At 56.5% G+C, this 14,043-nt stretch overlaps 1 protein-coding gene across 3 annotated transcripts in view; it reads right to left on the minus strand.

Moving 5' to 3' along the window:
* PSD (pleckstrin and Sec7 domain containing) overlaps positions 1 to 14,035 on the minus strand; it is a 49,332-nt gene extending 35,297 nt beyond the window's left edge. For 2 of the 3 annotated variants that reach the window (XM_074830773.1, XM_074830771.1), the window contains exons 1-3: positions 4,515 to 4,676; positions 631 to 1,534; positions 449 to 551 (exon numbers count right to left, since the gene is read on the minus strand). In XM_074830773.1, the coding sequence (XP_074686874.1) occupies positions 449 to 551; positions 631 to 1,407 (880 nt within the window). In that variant the 5' untranslated portion in view covers positions 1,408 to 1,534; positions 4,515 to 4,676. Of the gene's footprint in view, positions 1 to 448; positions 552 to 630; positions 1,535 to 4,514; positions 4,677 to 11,273; positions 11,383 to 13,984 lie in introns of those variants that run through there. The other variant, XM_074830772.1, reaches the window with a different exon arrangement.
* Positions 14,036 to 14,043: the final 8 nt, after the last annotated feature.

Below are 14,043 nucleotides of genomic sequence, written 5' to 3' on the forward strand. Positions count from 1 at the left end.
CCCATGGCATCTCACACACACACCAAGAGTGGGGTCACACGTGTGACGGACACTGGGAAATGGAGAGGGGGAGCCAGATGGAATAGGGGTGGGAGAGGCAGAGACAGGGTGCTGTCAGTGCTAGTGCACCCACAACCAGCCCTGAGCCCCCATCTGAACCCCAAAGCCCTTCTGCAGAGGCAGCCGGGGGCTGCGCAGGGTCAGGGCTCTGCATCACCCCCTTTGCGTGATGCTTTGCACAGCCACAGCGGACTCTGCAGGGAGGTTGATGTGTGCAAGATCTAGTCCAAGGAGGACACAGGCTAGCTGATCTTGAGGGGGGTCTCAGCTGTCCGGTGGGCACTGACAAGTCCTGAGGGATAGACAGCCCTGGGGGGAGTCCTGGCAGCTATTCAGACTAGCAAAGGAGAGGTTGGTCCAGCTGAGGGTGTCTCCTGCTGCTTCTTACCTGTTTTTGGGCTGTCTGAGGAGCCATAGAAGAATTCCCACTTGGCCCTGGCAATGCGCTGGGCATGGGCCGAGGTCTGCCGGGGGTATGGCCAGGCACTGCCCTGCAGAGGGGAGAGTGGTGAGCAGGCAACAGACCTTGGGGCAGAGCCCACTCCCAGTGCAGGGCACCCCAACACCTACCTGGGGTCGGGACTCTGGCTTCAGGGGGCTCCTGGCGAAGGCAGAGAAGTCCTCTGGCAGCCCATTGGCAAGGGAGCGGCAGAGGCAGTCAGCGTTGAGGGCACAGGGCTCCTTCCCACAGGGACGCGTTCCCCCCGGGGTCCTGCCCCCAGCCAGGAGCGGGTCAGATGCGGAGGCCTCCAGCTTCAGTGTGCGCAGGAGCCGCTCCTGGGGCAGGGCCAGGGGCTGGGGGGACCCCGCGTCCCCGCCGAGCTCCAGGCTGCGGCTGAGGCTGCGGGGGCCATTCTCCCAGCGGGGCTGGGGAGGCGGCAGGCCGCCCAGGGTCTGCACACTGGCCTTCTCAATGAAGCGGAAGGTGACAACAGAGCTGTGTCCCTCCGGGGCCGCTGCCACCAGCGGGCTGCGGCTGCCCAGGGAGGAGAGCGCCGGGCTGGGCCGGCCCCGCTGTGGGGTGCAGGGGGCTGTCAGGCGCCCCGTGCCCAGGCAGCCCCCGTTGATGAAGGGAGCTGTCTCCGCCGGCTTGCGGGCCAAGGAGCCGGTGCTGTTGTAGAGGCCGAGGGGGCAGCGGCGGACATCGGGGGCCAGGCCCCTGCGCAGGAGGTGGAGGCGGCCAGCATTGAGATTGGGGGTGAGGCAGCGAGGGGGGCTGTGCCTCCCGACCTCGGGGCTCCCCTCCACTAGCCAGAGCCTCCGGTCCACCCCACGGGCGAACGGCGGGGGCGAGGCGGCACAGCCCTCCTCAGGGTGGAAGCGAACGGGTCCCCCCGCCTGCGCCATCCCACCGGAGGAGGGCACAGAGGCGTCAGGTCTGGAGCCCAGCAGGGTGACAGAGGGATGGTGAGGCGGGTTCCCAGCACCCCTGAGATGATGGCCAGGTTGAGGGGCGACACATCCTCAGGCAGCCCTGAAACAAGGGCGAGGAGAGCTGGTTAGGGGAGGGAGGACACAAGGAGTCTGGGGCCATGAGAAGGACAGGCAAAAGGTGCCCTGCCCTCACGGCAGGAGAAAGAGATGCTTCAGGTGAGACAGCCCCCTTCAAGTCTCATCCTGCTGCAAGAAGCAGGTGAGGTTCATTGTGGGCATCACACCAGCACCACCACAGGGATGCTGGCAGCCCTCTGCTTGGTCCCCAGGAACCTGGTTTGCTTTCTTCCCAGCGTGTCAGGATGCTCAGGCACTTCCCCCACAGACCAGCACCCCAGACACAGCAAGGGAGCACGCTATGCACTTTAAAATGGATTTCATTCATCCTACATTAGGCTGAATATATTTACTACCCACAGCCTACTAAAATCACTTCAATAAGGGGAAAAAAAAATTGATACACTGGATCACCGAGACATCCTCCAATTACACTTGCTCGAGGAGTTTAACACAAGCAGCATGGGCAAGGAGCCTCTTTGGAGGTCAGACTGGGCTTAAAGTGTGTCACCAGCACATGCCACAGCTGCTATTGGTGGCACAGACAGAGCTGTCAACACCAGCAGATCCAAAAAGCAGTGGTTGCAACAGTCCTGCCCTGGGGGACTGGAGCATGCCCTCCCTGCACACAGCTCACCTGCCTGCCTGCCTCTGCCCAGAGACCTTATCCAGAGGTGAGACCAGCCAGTCCACAGCAGCGGGCAGGCAGCTGCAGGGGAAGGCAGGACCTGGAGCCCCCATCAGTGCCACTGGCAGGGCTGCTGACATGTTTCTTTCTCCCAGCAGAGCTAAAACTTGTACTCATCCTTCCCTGAGTTTCTCTGAATTCTTGGTATGCAGAGAAGACTCTGCCTTGGCTGCTTTTGCCTTCTGACAGATGCTGAGATGCTAAGTCCTTCACTTAGATCTCATAATTTGAAAGTGAGAAACCAAATGCCAGTTGGAAACAGCAGAAAGCATGATTTCTTCTCCCTGTTTCCGAGTACAAACCAGACAGGATTGCATTCCTTGAGGATGTGAGGCTGGATTTTCAATTGTGTTTAGGCTTCAGAGATGCAGAGACATAACTCTTAATAAAATATCCCAAATCATGACCGTGGGGCAGGCGCCCATCTATCTGCATTATCACACTGCTAAAAAATCTGGCTCCTGCTGAGCAGCAGCAATCTGTAATTCACTCACCTCAAAAATACACTCTCCCATTTAATATATTGGTTACTGTTTTTACAGTCTTTTTCTCCTGTTATGATTGTGTTCACACTCAAGGTTGCTGAAGTTAACTGATAAATAATAAAATGTGGGGTTTATAAATTTCAAATGAAATTCCACTTTTTATCTAAACATAGATTGACACACGCGCCAAGGGAAAAAAGTTATCACTAGGAATAGTTGGCATTCTCTGTAACATAACAAATCTACAAAAGACAGCCTATCGCAATACATGTGAGTTATTGCTAAAATAAATGGGATAAGCACAGCATGTCCTCCTGGTTATCAAAGGAGAATTATCAAATTCAGAGTAAAGGCCATGCCTGCCCGCAAGCCACTGAAGCTGGATGGCTACACCATCCAGCAGAGTGAGTTTTTCTTTAATAATAAAAGGTAAAAAGCACAAATGTAACAGAGATGAAAAATCAATGATGGAACTAAGGCTTCCTGCTTGCTGATTTAAATCGTGAATCGGACTGATGCTCTTTAAATCACTGTGATGAATGGGTTGGGCTGTAAGGCACCAGTGAGCTGGAGGAAGCCTTGCTGGTCCCACTGCCTGAAGGCAGGAGAAGTCCTGCAAAGGGAAGTTTACAGTGAGGCTGCCCGGGCAGCCCAGGGCACACGTTCAAAGAGAAAAACTCAGGAGCAGTGTGATAGCTGGGAGCTGCACATCAGTGGGGGATTTCATTTGTTCAATAAAACATCTATACATACAAGAAACTTGCTTCTCCGGCCTGCCCCTTCTTAGCGGCCGAAGGGATATCCAGGGATTTTTCCCAGCCCTTGCTTTGAGCTGTGCCCGGTGCAGTGGGGGACGGTTACTGCCCGTGCAGGCGCTTGCCTGGCTGAGCGGGGCGATGCGGGGTGAAGGCAGCAGACAGCAGGAACTGCTCACGCTGCGGGGGAAGAGCACACCCACGCCGGGGTGTGTGGGGACAACGCGCAGGAGCTGGGGGAGGATGCAAGGGGAACGGGCAAAGGATGGGACAGGGATGGGAGGGAAGCAAGAGGTGCAGGGCTGGGGGGTGAATTCACACCACGGGCTGTATATGTGTGCCAGACACGGTACTGCTGTCAGCATGGTGGCAGGGAATGGGGAAACCAGGCTGTGGGTGCCGGCCACCTGCCGGAGCTGGGGCAGAACGGGCCCTAGGAGGTACCGCTGCACTCTGGAGAGACACGGAGCAGTTTCAGGACATGCAGTGGTGACAGAGGAGGGGCGCCTGGCAGCCCCAGGGCTGTGGGACAAACAGGGGACCCCTTCCTGAGGACAGTGTCGAGGCAGGGGATGTGCCCCACCTCCAAGCTGGGGCTGAGCCTGCCCTTCCTTCCCCGGCCCCTCCAGCTCGGCCGCCCTCGCCCGGCACCTCCCGTCCCGGCGGGATCAGCCCTGAGTGGATGTGACATCCATCCGGATGAGCAGGGAGCCCCCCCTGGCCGGGGGGGGGAGCCGGCGGAGCCGCCCGCCCGCCCGCTCCCCCCGCCGCGCCCCCCCTGCCCGGGCAGGGGCCCCGCGCCCGTCCCGCCGCACCGGCACACCGGAGCCGCTCCGCGGCAGCGGCGGGCGGGTCTTGGCCCCGCCGGGCACCCACCGGTGCCACTGCAGCCCGGTGCCGCCACCCGCCGGTCACCGCTGCCGGGAGGGCGCAGAGCCGTCCCGGTCCCCGCAACAACTGCTGCAACTTTCCCCGTTCCCCCGCCGCCCTGCTCCGGCCTCCGGTCCCCGCCGCGCCCCGCTCCCCGCGCCTTACCGGCAGTGCCGCCGCATCCTCCGCGCTGCCGCCGGCACGGCACGGCACGGCACGGCACGGCACGGCACGGCACGGCACGGCACGGCACGGCACGGCCCGTCGGGCACGGCGTGGCGTGGCGCGGTGCGGTGCGGAACGGTGCCACCGGCCCCAGCCCGCCGCTCCCCGCCGCGCTAATCCTGGCCCGGTCCTGTCACTCCGCCCCGCTGACAGCCCCGACAGCCAATGGGAGACCCCCACCGGGCGCCGCGCCCCGCCCCACCTGGTGGCACCGGCACACGCGGAGCAAGGAGCGGCCGTGGCCGCACCGGCCCGGGGTGCACGGCCCCGCGGGCGGGCGGGCGGGCGTGTTCCCGTGCAGCACTGTGCACGCCTCCGTGTCCCCGTGTGCACGGCCTCGTGCCCCAGTGTGCCACCACACAGGCCCCGGCGTGCACATCCCCCTGCGCCAGTGTGAACCCGGTCTCATGTGCTGGCAAGCGTGACCCCATTTGCCGGTGTGCATGTCCCAGTGTGACACCACACATGTCCCCATGTCCTGGTGCACACAGCTCCTGTCATCAGCATGCACAATGCCATGCGTGGCGCATCCCTGCTCAGCAGCACCCAAGTTCCAGCGTGACCGTGGGCACATGTCCGCATGCACGAGCGTGCACAGCCCTGTGTGTTACGCCCTGTGCTGCAGGGTACAGGCTGCACCCACACCCCACCGCTTGGGGACTGTGAGGATTAGAAGACAAAAGCTGCTGTGTGGCCTGGGCCACTGGCCACCTCCAGCAGGCTGCTGGCTCTTGCCCCAGAGCACAAGCCCTGTGCTGTGGACTTGCTTCTCCACAGGTCCTCACCCTAAGCACACAGTGGCCACAGGTCCCAAGGTGTCCCAGGCCACCACAGACTTTACATCACCACGTCACCAAACACCCCAAGGATGGGAAACACCACCCCAGTCACAGGAAAGCACTTCATGCTACAAGGGGGAAAAAAACCCCCATCTTTTGCATCCTACCCAGGCATGGGGGCTCTGTCGGCACCAGAGGCGTGTGTGAGCAGAGCTCACGTGGGGCAGCCAGGTGCCAAGACGAGGGGTGCTGTGGCATGGCCCCCAGACAGTGCTGGGTCTGCAGGCAGCAGCTGCTGGGGCTGGCAGCCAGTGCTCCCTGCCCGCCCAGCCTGCCCGATCGATTCGCTATTAAACAGCACTTTATTACCCAGCCCAGCAATCGTTATTAAATGTGTGTGAGGAGAGGCCCAGGGGAGCTGGGGCCTCACGTGCACACTGTGCCTGCAAGAGGAATTTGGGGAGTGGTGCCCCTCCTTGCTGCTTCCCCTGCCTGCAGCAAGCCCACTTCCATGTCTGCCTGCCTTCACTGTCACCCAGACAGTGTGTCCCCTTCTCCCCTCCCAGGCACGGGGACATGGGGACAAAGCAGCAGGCTGGGCAGGCTCTCCTCATATTTAATGCATTGAAGCGCTGCCATTTTCTCCCTCCTTCTCTGGGCTCCTGCCTGCGCTGGGCCCCTCTCCCCCACGCCAGGGACTAGAGGTCCCTGAGCTGCCTCACACACAGCCAGCTTTCCCGGCAGACTCTGAGAAGATTGGCTAATTAGGGGCCTCGCTGCTGCAGGATCAACGACCTGATTCCTTCAGCAGCTTCTTGATGGCAGGAGGGCAGGGAGGGGGAAGGCTTTTCTGTAAGCCGCAGATGGAGCGACAAATTTAACCAAGTGGGAGAGTGTCCGTACCAGGCAGCCCTGCAGAGGGTAAGGGAGAGGTCCTCTCCTGCCACCCTGGCTGGATATCCAGGCCACGCTCAGAAAACACATTTCCTTCCAAATTATGTGTTTCCCCCACAGTAGCTGTTCTCTCCCTTACCGCACCCTGCTCCATATCTCCCGTCACCTTCCCACAGCCCTGTAACTCCTGAAGGATGTGCCCACATACATGGGTCCAGCCAGCACTGACATAAGCCCCTCTGGATCAGGATTTAGCCCTGGCTCCCCTGGTCCCTCGTGCTGTGAATCCGTCCCCAGCTGATGCAGGGCAGAAGGGAGCAGGGAACCCCTCTGGCAGATGACAGAAGGGGACAAGGAGAGCCCCCCATACTCTACCCCTCAGCTCCAACCCAGTGGGCTTAGCTAGAGAGCCAGGAGTGCAGTACACGGGGAACCCTCTTTACTGTCACTTGGGTACTTCGGCACCTCCAGTCCCTGCCTGGAGGCATGCAGGCACCACATCCTTCCTGCATGAGAGCCCACCCAGTTCCTCAAGCCCAGCCACAGGCAGCTTCCAGGAGTTTTCTAACTATTGCCAGCAATGCCCTTGCTCATCTTCACAAGCCTGCAACACAGCTCTCCCTCACGAGGCCAGAAGGGTGCGGGTGTCATCAGGGCAGAACAATGATGAACTTCCTGCTTGCAAGAGACAAACCTGGGATGCCATAGTGTCCTGGCAACTCTACAGATCTAGACGATATCTGGGAGGCAGTAGACAAGAGCTCCTTCCCCTAGCTGGCTCCAGGAGGGGCTGATACTCAGCCTGTCCTGAAGCACACAGATCAGCCTCTAGAAAGGCACTTCTGCAGCTGCAGCTCCACTTGGAGTAAACCCCCTGGTGCACCTCAGGGCTGCTCCCCTGAGCATAGCAGGGCTGTCAGAGTCATTTCTTCTGGCACAGCTTGTGCTTCAGGCACTGAAAGGGGCATAAAGATCATATTCTGCCTCACTGCTGCCAAAGTCAGTGGGGCTGTGCTTTGGACAGTCACTCCACCAGCAGATGGGTGCTCCTCACCCAGCTCACTGGAAGCACCATGGAAACAGCAACTCCAGCCCCACAGGAGATAGGTCCCAAGTGAGGGCAAAGGAAGCTGAACTCCTTGTCTCTACATTAAGGGTTACAGGGCAACCAATTAGGTTGCATATGATCCCTCGGGGCCTAGACTTAACTATGGGGCTCTAATTAATGACTTCTGCCTCCATTGCCAACACCCAACCACATACTGACTGTATATTTAAAAAGCCACTGCAGTATAAGCCAAGTCTTTAATGGGCTGATGCACTTATCGTTATTCCACCAGGCTGGTGGTTAAGGATAAATGGTGAAAATACCCTTCCTTGACAGTCTGTTATACAAATGTTGCTTTACAGCTTACTCAGGGCAAAAAGGCAGTGTTGGAGATTCTGCCTGCCCACCTCCCCCACCCCCCAGCCCTCAGGTTTCGGCCCAGACCTGGATCAGGGAGAGCACACCTGCACTGTCCTGTGCCCCTTGCAGCTCCCTTGCATGGGGCAGGCACATGGGACAACAGCAGGATTCTTCAGGGTGAAAAGCACTCTGGAAAAGGACACAGACTCCAAAATCACTTATCAGAGAGAAGAGCCATTGCAGACTACAGTCTATGTGAGGGATAGCTGCTGCCTGCCCTCCCCACTGTCCCAGGTCCCTACCTGGGGCTGCCCCTTCCCACAGGAGGGACACAGGCTTGGAAGAGCAGAGGTGTAGAGAGGAGGTAGCAAACGTTGTGTGCTGGGCCTCAGAGTGGGCTGTAACAAAATATTTCCGTAACACCCCAGGAACACCTGCTGTTACAGAAATCCCCTCAGACTCTGTCCCAGCCCGCTAGCGAGCAGGCTTCCCCCTGCAACTGCATTGCTCAGTCAAGATGAAGACAGAAATGCCAGCATGGTAAAACCTGTCCTGAGGACGTGGGAGGTGGGGCCTCAGCACAGCTTGAGCCATAAATAATCTCCCTACACAACAGTTAGGGGAACAATTGTGTGGGAGTATCTCTTGGTAAAAACATGTTCAGGGAAAAAGATGGTCTCGAAGGAAAGCAGGAGATTTCTGGCTGGTGGGGTGCAGACTCCACTGAGGATGGAGCTTCCTGGCTGCCAGCAGGTCACTCAGACCCACCTCACCATGGTGAGTCACTACACCAATGAGAAAACTTTAGTCTGAAACAATTCAAATAACCAGTTCTCTGGTGTAGCTCCCCAGGACATGGCTTGTGCTGCAGCGCAGATCTCTGGAACTGCTCTCTAGCTAATCTCTGCAACAGGAAGAAGTGATCCCTTGCCCCCACCTTCAGTCTCAAGATTCACATGGGGGAAGGTGAAAGGGTGTAAGGGAGAGTAAAAGCAATGAATACAGGGAGTATCTTATGCAGAAAAGAAAGAGCAAGCCCCAGGCACACAGCCTGACCCAGCACAGGGAGAATGTGGTCACATACAGAATTGTAAAAAAGGTATGGAAACCCTAAAAGGTCAGTTAAGAAGCAGTAATCACAAGCATAGTGAGGAAACTGAGCAAAACCTGCCACCATGGAGATGTGTGGAGACACATGCAAAGAACATGCCAAAAGCTTGGAAGCAGTGGATTTATGAGGGGGATGCTACAGAACAGCCCTGCATTGGTGTGTAGCTAGGAGCTCCTCATGCATGTTACTTTTCCAACCCTGACTTGCACAACTTGGCCTTGCTTTACTTCTATTTATTTTTTTTTTAGCACTGACTGTCAGATTCTCTTCTCAGTAAGAGAAAGGGGAAGGTGGCATGTACAGGGAAGAGCTGAACAGAAGGCATCACATGTTCCTGTTTCACCAGCTTAAAAGTGGCTTCTGGTGGCACTGTGCAATCTCAGCACTCACTGAGAACAGTTTGCCCTGTAAGTTTAACACCTTCTCCCATGCAACCAAGAAGTCCAGCTGTGGTCCACTCCAACTCTAAGAGCGATGGAGTGTGTCAGACTTATCCTGCAGCCAGAAAGAATATGGAGTCAGATCCTTTGAAAGAACCTGGTGAGAGTCCAAGAAAAAACAGTGTTGAAAGACTCAAGTTCTGGGGTGCTGCATGCACCCAGCTCTCACATCTTAAGTAGTGAACACTGCAGGCTACTGGTGTCCTTGAAAAGACCTTGCATCTTGCCCCACTTGAGACTAGTAGAAAACTGTAAAGGAAGTGACCCCAAAGTCTTTGCAAGGCTAAAGGTGTTTAACCAGCAAAGTGCCAAGCCATCATACCAGGTAATAGATAGTGTTGGCTTGGCATCATACTAATCTTCTAAAAATAAGTTTTACCCTTCTACAGTAACAGCCTCTAGGGATCCCAGCAGGCTCGAGGAAACCCAGACAACCCCTTAATATACCTTTGACATGGAAATAACTGCATTTTCAATGTGAGGGAAAAGTCAAGAGGCATGAGTGGGGAAGACTTGCCCAAGATCAGCTGGCAAATCAGGAGCACCTTAGGAACCAAAGCCTGGGATTCCTGACTTGAGGTCAGCTCTTCTAACCACAGGACTCCCATCCCTCAGGCCCCAATTCCCTAAAACTTACCCCTGCTTCCTAAAGGATAAAGTCAAAACCAAACTGCTTCTCTAGACTCTTCAAAAGTACAGCTAGTCACCTGCACTGCCTCGCAGCAGTGCAGCTGGCTGAAGTCTCTGTTCACTTCAGGGGGATGTTCATGAGGATGGAAATGACAGCAGGATCAGACTCAAGGCCATGCCCTGGTTCCAAGAGCAGCCAGCACCATATGTTTCCAAGAAAGATACAAGAAAGCTGCAGCAGCAGTTGTGAGCTAATCTGCTTCCTCCCCCCCAGGGCTCAGCTTGGTGTCTCATCACTACAGATCAGCTCAAGGCCCGACACAGGAACTCTGCTTTCCCTCACAGGACAACAGTGGCTACTGGGATAACAGGAGAGCCGTAGGACTGACCAGTGTTCCCTGGTTGTTGAAGGTACCTGTGCAGTACACTTCCCCGGCTGCCCTGCAAGCACTGCAGGTGTCACAGCCCAGCACTGCTTCTAGGAACAGGCAGCTTCAGACATACTTTGTCCAAAACAATATCTTACGAGGGGACAAAACAGAAGTGATGAGCATGTGCCTGCTGAGTCACAGCAGATGCAGTTCCCCCTTGAAAGGGAAGCACCTCTAAGCTCACCTCATTGATCTTGCAAGGGGCACCCTCTTTAAGCCAGGAACTGGGGCTGCCTGAATGACACCAGGCCCACACTGTGCCATGGAGCTAACGGGATAAATGCTGAAACCACACCAGCTGGGTTAATTTAAGTGCCTGTCAGCTCTATTTCCTCATCTCTCATGTCCTGTCTCCACCAGGCTTACCCCTGACCTCATAGCACTTACAGACACTAGTACACTTGCACATGAATGGGACCACAACCCTTTTTTATTCCTTTTTAGAAGATAAATTGAGAGAATTGGTTAGTCTTACAGGAGTAGTTGTGATAATCTTTCCCACATCCTCTTTAAAATCTAGAAGCTGGCAGTTACCCAAGCTTATAGCAGGAAGTTTTTAGCCTAAGCTCTACCCTCATCCTACTGCTTGACTAACAAGGTGAATTCCCCTGGTCTTACAGGATCTCCCTAACATCAAGGCCAACTCAGGAAGTTGTTTTGGCAGACCAGTTTGCAGTATTAGGGCTCAACTAGAAACACGCATCTAGTTGAAGCTTAAAAAGAAGACTTAGAGACACCTCTCAAGACAAATGCAGACCCACCTTAGACAAAGCATATCTTACCAGAAAGGCAAAAGCTTGCTGTAACTCTTGACTGAGGAGAGCAGAACAAAGCTCTAGTCCTTCAAGCTTGCCTGTTTTGAGTTTTCCCTTCAGTACTAAGCTACAGTGGATAACACTACCCAAGCCCTGTACTGCAGTGCCATACAGCCATACCACAACCACCCTGCATATAGGAAAACATTACAGACATAAGCACAAAAGTAGTACTGGCTGGGTATCCTTACCATTGGTGTAGTCCTAGGTTGCTAGCTCCACTGGACATTCTGATGTGTAAAGCATACACCCTTACAATGCAGTAACAGGCTCTAATGCTCTTTCAACATCTGCAGCAACCTGTAGAGAAGAAAGAGAACAATCTGATCATTTCACAGCTAGAAACTGCCCATGACTCCTAGTACACAACACATACATCTCAATAGCCATAGCCTCAAACCAACCAACCTACTAGCTCTACCACAGATGAACAGCTGCTAAGGCCCTGGGAGCACTAATAAACCTTAGTGGCCTTAACCAGCCTCACCTGGAGCCTCCACCAGTCCTACCCATAGGCCCAGGACTCTATTTAAGCTCAGTCTGGGGCTCTTAGTTCCTGTTAAGAAATGTTGTAGGAGTGCTGGTCTCTAGCTTAGCTCAGTTAAGCTAGTCTCATGCTGGCCTATGAGAACTGTTGATTTGGACCCTCCCTTGTAGGTTGACTTCAGCCCTACTGCATCACCATGGCCCTGCCTGTTAATCATATGGCTGTGCCTGACCCTGGTTGCTCTCACTGGGTACTGGCTAGTGAGGCCCCTGCCCTTTCAGAAACAGCCACCCTTGCTGTGCCCTGACACAGCTGGCACATTCACCGTTCTCTTCCCCATCTTGCTTGCATGCCCCTAAATGCTGAAACAGCAAACTCAGGGCTGCACTAAGCTCAGGGCCTAAAAAGGTTTGTCAGAACAAGCGCCCTGCTGCACTTGCTGTGGTGTTCTGTTAGGGAACCTGTTTTCAGGCTGCAGAATTGAAAAGCTGTTCATTGTTTCCCACAGCAATGCTGACCCTGAGAGCTGTATCTGGAAAAGAGCCAGCAGCACCTGAGAGGCTGCAGTGCCCCAGCCCTGGCACAAGGACTGCTGTCCTGCAAGCAGGCTGAAGTGAGCTGGATTAGGTGTGATTCCTGAATAGTGCCGTGAGTGGCTCAGCGGAGATGGCCCTGCACTAACCAACCCTTGAGGCTCTGCATTGGCACCAGATCCTAAACGTAGGAGAGTCTTCACCTTCTCCACGTGCAGTGCAAGCCAGCAAAAGTTTGGGATGCAACAGAGGCCAAACAAACACAGCTGTGTCGCACTTCTGCCTCTGTTATAATGGTGCCTCCCAACCTCCTTGTGGTACCCAGAATCTGTCTGGGCTGACTCTCAGCCCTCCTCTGAGCCCTGCTACCAGCAGACTCCTGGGGAAGTGACTCAGCCAGCTCAGCTGGATCAGATGAAATGAAAAACATAAGCAGAGGTTGGTAGGGGAGCAGAGCAGGTCCCACCTGCCAGCCCAGCACACATGTTGCTCAGGAAGGATAATAAGCACTCCACAACACAGCTCCTCCAAGCAAGGACTCAACACAAGCTGGGGGCTCCCAGCCAGGTCTGGTTTGGCACAGAAAGCCTTCAACGAAGGCCAGGTGTAATTGAGCGTTGCGCTCCCTTGCTCGCTGGTGCTCCCTCACCTCCTATCCAGACCAAGACCACTATTTCAAAAAGCCTCCTTGTAGCCAACTACAGTCACAGTCATTCACTTACAGGGGCAATATTAAGGGACTCCCTGCCAGGTGCCACACTTCTATTTCACAGCAGGATCTCAAGAACAGAGTGAGCACAGGGCTGAAACCTCCTGGTCTAGAAGCAGGATCAGGACTCCCAGAGCTTTCTGTGCCCCCACCGCAGGGGAAGGAAGGGCTGTCCCAGGCCATGGCTGGGGCCATTCTCAGCTCCTTTAGAAAATTGAAAATGCCTGCCTCACCTGTCCTTCTGTAAATGAGAAAAGCACTGTGCTAACTCAGGGAGCCACTCAAGGGGCAGGTGCTACATGTCCAGGGGCAGACAGGTAGCGTGAGTAGCTACCCCCAGAGGACCGGCACTGTGGATAAGAAGACCTTTCCCCAAACCAGCCTCCACACTGGGAGGGAATGAGCAGACCAGGGTGCATAGACAGGTCATTGTTTGCAAGGGAACTTGTTCCAGGGAATTCAGGAGCAGGGATCTGGGACTCGTTCACTGTATGTGGGCCCTGCTCTTTTGCCAGGTGAATCTTTTTACAGTGCCTGTCGCCAGCACTGAGCAGCAGCTTGGTGCTGCACAAGGTGGCAGGGCTCAGATCCACGCCAGGGATGGAGTCACCCATCAGGGCCAGCTCTGAGGTGTGGTGTGTCGCTACGAGTGCCGTACCAACGGGGGGCCTGCCCCGCAAACCAGCAGCGGGGAAATAGCAGCGTCTGCTTCTGCGGGAGCCCTGCCTGAAGTCGTTATGGCAACTGCGCCAGCAGGAGCCCGGGCCGCTTCTCCGCGGAGGCTGCCGGCAAGGCGACGGGCCCCGCTCGCTCCCCGGGGCTACAGGGGCAGGCGGGGCACCGGCGGGGGACCGAAGCGCGAAGGGCCGGTTGGCAGGGTCGCGGCATGCGGGCTGGGGGCGGCGGACCGCGGGCGGGCAGTCCTATCCCAGGCCCTGGGGCGGGGGGGGCAGCCCGGTACCGGCGGAGGAACGGGAACCCAGCGGCTGCCGCTCGGGGGTGCTGTGAGAACTGTGAGCCCCGGGGACCGGCCTTTCCCAGGGGTCCCTCAGCTCCTGCGGGCGGAGAGAGGGCGGCAGAGCCCGCCGAGAGGGCAGCGGGACCGGGCAAGGGGTTGGGGGGGGGCCGGGCCGGGGGGGTCTGGCGGGGCCGGGGGGCGGCGCCGTCGCTCACCGGCAGCGGCGGGTCCCGGCGGGTCCCGGCTCCGCGTGGTGCTGAACGGACAGCGCCGC

This window comes from Strix aluco, chromosome 7 (genome assembly GCF_031877795.1).
Source record: "Strix aluco isolate bStrAlu1 chromosome 7, bStrAlu1.hap1, whole genome shotgun sequence".
Classification (NCBI taxonomy): Eukaryota; Metazoa; Chordata; class Aves; order Strigiformes; family Strigidae; genus Strix; species Strix aluco.